The 4,930-nt window shown below is 52.4% G+C and overlaps 1 protein-coding gene across 1 annotated transcript; it reads left to right on the forward strand.

Moving 5' to 3' along the window:
* Positions 1-3,425: 3,425 nt before the first annotated feature.
* Positions 3,426-4,910, forward strand: LOC112451550 (the record flags this gene model as incomplete). The annotated part of the gene is made up of 1 exon (XM_025011582.1): positions 3,426-4,910. A coding segment is annotated over exon 1 (1,485 nt), but the record flags the coding sequence as incomplete, so codon positions are not given.
* Between the last annotated feature and the right edge of the window lie 20 nt (positions 4,911-4,930).

Consider the following 4,930-nt stretch of genomic DNA (forward strand, 5'->3'; position numbering starts at 1 on the left):
CTCGGCAATGACGTCCGCGTCGCGATCTACCGGACGGTACTCTATCTCGCGACCCGATCTTCGGATTTCGACGGCACGCGGTACGGCGCTTATCTTGGCCCTCTCCGTTCGTCAGAGCAACTCAGTTCCCGGAGATGACGCACCTGGTGCGAGTTCGCGGACGGTACGCTAACTTGTCTCCCGGTCGCCGGAGTTCGACGGCGCGCGGTACGGAGCCTAATCTGGTCCTCCCTTCTCGACTGGACTACTCAGTTCTCGGAGATGACGTACCTGGTGCATACTTCTGGACGGTACCCTAACTCGTGACCCGGTCGTCGGATCTTGACGGCGATCGGCCCTGTCTCGTCCTTTGGGCATCCCCTTTCGTCAGGGGTGGTTTGTCCCCGCAGATGACGCACCCAGTGGAATCTCGCGGACGGTTCCCTAACTCGCGTATCCGTTATCGAATCGCCACGATTTTCGGCTATGTGGCCTTCTCGTGCCTCGTAGTTTCGTCAGGCACCGCGCGATATCACGCCCCGATTGTTTTCTCGTAGATTACGGACGGTCCGCCATTTTTTATTCTCGCGGTCGAAATGTGATCTTTTCTAGCTACGGTTGCTTCCCGGGCCCCCCGATTCGATCAGGGACCGTTCATTAACGCGAGAATCTTTAATTAAACGAAATTGCGGACGGTCCGCCATCTTGGCTCCCCGGAGCCGTTTTTCAGCGCCGCTACGCCCTGAGTATTTCCGACGGTCTGTCGGTACGTCGTGGTCGATTGTTGACCTCCGCTGGTCCTTCGTCTCGATATGGAGGAACGCCCATTCGGGCGCCTCTCCTTTCCTGGAAAGTGTGTGTGGCTCAAGCCTTGCCATGCGGTTTTACGCGCTCTCAACCGTTCGCGCGCTCAACGGTAAACAAAAATGAACTAAATATGGCTTGAGCCGGTACTAACTAAACTAAACAATTGCGCGACTTGTCTTAACCTATATCCTATGGCGCCGGATGGGGTCGTATTATCGCAGACAAAATCTCGACCCTGCGGGTCACCAAAACAAAATAACTAAACAAACGTTCGTCCAAGTGCGTCCCCATCCTCGGAACGCTGGTAATACTACTTAAATTTATGTAGGGACCTTTTGTCCCTCGTCCTTGTTCTCGTCCTCGTCGTTGCTCTCCGGGCTTCGGAAGCTGACGCTGGACGCGTAGTCCCGGTTCGCGGACTCTGCTGGCGGCTCCGCGTCCGTTCCTCCTTCAACTGCACCTGTCGCCTGCTCGTCAGGCCGGGCGGCCTGCTCCGACTCTAGCATGGCGACGATGGCCTGCACCGCTTCCAAATTCATCGGGATCGGAAGCTCCGCGGCCTGGTCTCCTTTGACCGGCGCTTGTATCACCGGTAGCGGATCCCCGATCGCGTCGGGCGGGTCCACCTCTACCGCCCATTTCTCGGCCTCCTTACGGGCCGACTCGCCGCTCTGCTCGGCCGGCGGTGCGAATTGCAGCATCGCGTCCTCGGAGATACGGCGCAACACGACCCGTGACTACACCCTTTCTACCGCTGCGCGCGTTGCAACGTCCTGCGGTCGCATGGTGTGAGTTGGCGATTTTTGCGAGCGAAAAGCGAAGTGCGAGGGTGAGAGATAGAGTGAGTAAGAGAGTGTGGCGAGTGAGAAGTGAGCGCGGTGAGAGAAAGGGAAGGTGTGAGAGTGGAGGCAGCGCGGAGGATAGGGGAGGAGAGTCCGTGGAGGCGGAGGAGAATCGGGAAGGTTGAGGTTAGAGAGCAAGCGTAGAAGGGGAAGGATAGAGAGCGTGAGAGTGAAGGGCTAGGGAATTCTGGGGATTTCGGGATAACGCGGGGAAGTAATACGGCCGTAGAGTAGAGGATAGATGGCGCAGTTTGTGGATAGGCTGGGGAAAAAGAGACGCGGAAGTACGGGAAATCTAGATGAGTTTTCCAAGAGGAAAGGGAGTATAGACGAGTTGTTTAAGAGGAAGAGGGATAAAATGGAGAAGGAAGATGGTGCGGGGGGGAAAGGGAACGAGGACTTCTCGAAGAGAAGTAACAAGACGGTGAGAACGCCATCAGGGGGGGCAGGGGGGGAGGATATGGATGTGAAGGGGTTGTTGAGAGGAATAAGGAAGGAGATGAGAGAGGGGTTAAGAGGAGTGAGAGAGGAGATAAAAGAGGTGGCGAAGGGGCAAAAGGAGGTAATGATGGAAGAAGTAAAGAAGATAAAAAGCGAACTGAAGGAGAAAGAGGAGATGTGGAGAAAGGAGAGAGGAGAGCTTCAGAAAAGAATAGAGGACATGGAACGAAAGCTGGAGGGGATGCAGATGGAGGTAAAGGGAGGAGGTCTTGGGGGAGGAAGAGGTAGAGAGAAAAGCGGAGGAGGATTGAGGGAGGAGGGGAGGAGAGAGGCTGATTGGAAGGAGAGGGTGGAAAGGCTGGAAAGGAGGTACGAAGTAAAGGAGAGGGGAGAAAGGAAAAGAAACATTCTGATAAAAGGAGTGAAGGAAGATGCGGGAGGAATAAAGGGGGGAGTGGCGGAGGTAATGAAAAAGATAGGCGTGGAGGTGAAGATAGAGGAGATTAGAAAAATAGAGGCGGGGAGAAGAGAGAAGGGGGGGATGGCAGTAGTGAAAGTGGGAAGTGAAGAAGAGAAGGCGAAAATAATGAGAAATAAGTGGAAACTGAGAAACGAAAATACGTGGATAGACGAAGACTTGACATGGAAGGAAAGAAGAATAAAATGGAAGATAAACCAAGTGGCATGGAAGGCAAGAGGAGAGGGCAAAAAGGTAAGAATAGGGATGGGAAGGGTATGGATAGAGGGGGAATGGTAGGTGTGGGATGAGGTAAGAGGTGTGCTTAGGAATGGCAGAGAGAGGTGCGGGGAGGAAGGGCAAGGGAAAGGAAAAGAAAGTGAAAGAGTGGAAGAGCAAAGGCAGGGGGAGTAGAGGAGGGAGAAGGAGCGGGTAGGGGGGAAGAAAAAGGAGCAGAAATTGAGAAGGATAAGAGGGAGGAACTGGGTGGAAGAGTGGGAGAGAAAGAGGGAGAGGAGGGAAAGAGGAGAGGGAGAGGGGAGGGAAGTAGAATTTATAAGGTGGCCTTTTGGAATGTGGCGGGGTTAACAAATAAAGATAAAGAGTTTTGGAAAAGGCTGGAGGATTGGGACGTAATGGTGTTATGCGAAACGTGGGTGGACAGTAAGAGGTGGGAAAGGATAAAAGAAAAGATGCCGAGAGGTTACGTATGGGAAGTGCAGAGAGCAGGGAGGAAGAGCCGGAAGGGAAGGGCGATAGGAGGAATGATAGTAGGGGTGAGGGTAGGGATCAAAATGGAAAGAGAGAAGACGAAAAAAGATAAAGAAGGGATAGTATCGATAAAAGTGAAACTTGGAAAAGAGTGGTGGAGGGCAGTGGGAGTATATATAAATAAGGATATGGACGGGAAGTTGGAAGACCTGAAAGAATGGGTGAAGGAGATTGAGAGGGGAGTGAGAGTGCTGATAGGGGGGGATTTTAATGCAAGGATCGGAAAGGAAAGGGGGTTCGTGGAAGAGGGAGAAGAGAGGGGGGAAGGAGAAAGGAGATCGAAGGATGGCAAGGTAAATGGGGAGGGAAAAAAGCTGTGTAGATTCTTGGGGGAACGTGGGTGGGCGATTTTTAACGGAGGAATTAGAGGAGATGAGGAAGGAGAATGGACGTATACAGGGGGAAGAGGGGAGTCGGTGATTGACTACGTGTTAGGGGACAGGAGGACAAGGGAAAAGGTAGAACGGGTAGTGGTAGAAGAGAAGGTCGATTCGGACCATCAGCCAGTGACGGCGTGGGTGGAAGGGTGGGTGGAAGGTATGGATAAGGGGAAGGAGGGAAGGAGCGGAAGTGGGAGAGGAGACTGGTCAGAAGAAAGCAAGGAAAAATTTAGAGAGTTAATGGGGGACAGGCAAGCTCAGGGAGGGGGAGTGGAGGAGGAGTGGCAGGGGCTGAAGAGGAAGATAAGGGAGGTATTAAGGGAAGTGAATGGGAGGGGCAAAAGAAGCGGAAGAAAGGGCTGGTGGGATGAGGAATGTAGGGAGGGAAAAAAGAGAGTTGGCAACATGTTAAGGAAATGGAGAAGGGAAGGGGGAGAGGGGGACAGTTACAGGGAGGAAAAACAGAGATACAAGAAGCTATGTGAAGGGAAGAAAAGAAGAGAAATGGAGAAATGGGAAGCGGAAGTAAAGCAGATCAGGACGGAGGGGCAGGTATGGAAAGTGGTAAACAAGGAGAGAAAGAGGAGAAGGAGGGTGAATGAGGGAATTAGTATGCAAGAATGGGATGGGTACTTTAAAGAGCTGTTGGGAGGAGTGAAAGGGAGGGTGGTGATGGGAACAAGAAGAGGGGAGGGGAGGGAGGAGGAGGAGGAGGAAGAGGAGATAAGGAGAGAAGAAGTGTGGGAGGTAGTGAGGAAGCTTAGAGAGAGGAAAGCGATGGGAAGTGATGAAATTCCAAATGAGGTTTGGAAGTTTGGAGAGGAGGTAGTGAAAGAATGGCTATGGGAAGTGTGCAATAGAGTGTGGAAGGGAGAGGGTTGGCCGGAAGATTGGAGGGAGGGAATTATAGTGCCTATAGAACAAAAGGGGGAGGGGGAGAGAGTGGGAAATTACAGAGGGGTGACGTTAGCGCAAACGGCATACAAAGTGTATACTGCCGTGTTGGCGAAAAGGTTGAGGAAGGAGGTTGAAGAGAAGGACTTGCTGCCACCGAGTCAGACAGGGTTTAAAAGAGGGGTTGGGACCACGGACAACATTTACGTACTGAATTACCTGATAAACAGGCAAGTAAATGAGAAGAAAGGGAAGATGGTGGTGATGTTCGTGGACTTAAAAACAGTTTTTGACTCGGTGGACAGGAGGATCCTGGTGGAAGCCATGAGGAAAAGGGGAGTAAGGGAGGGCTTGGTGGA

Source organism: Temnothorax curvispinosus, unplaced genomic scaffold (assembly GCF_003070985.1).
Source record: "Temnothorax curvispinosus isolate PA1 unplaced genomic scaffold, ASM307098v1 QBEX01000016.1, whole genome shotgun sequence".
Lineage (NCBI taxonomy): Eukaryota > Metazoa > Arthropoda > Insecta > Hymenoptera > Formicidae > Temnothorax > Temnothorax curvispinosus.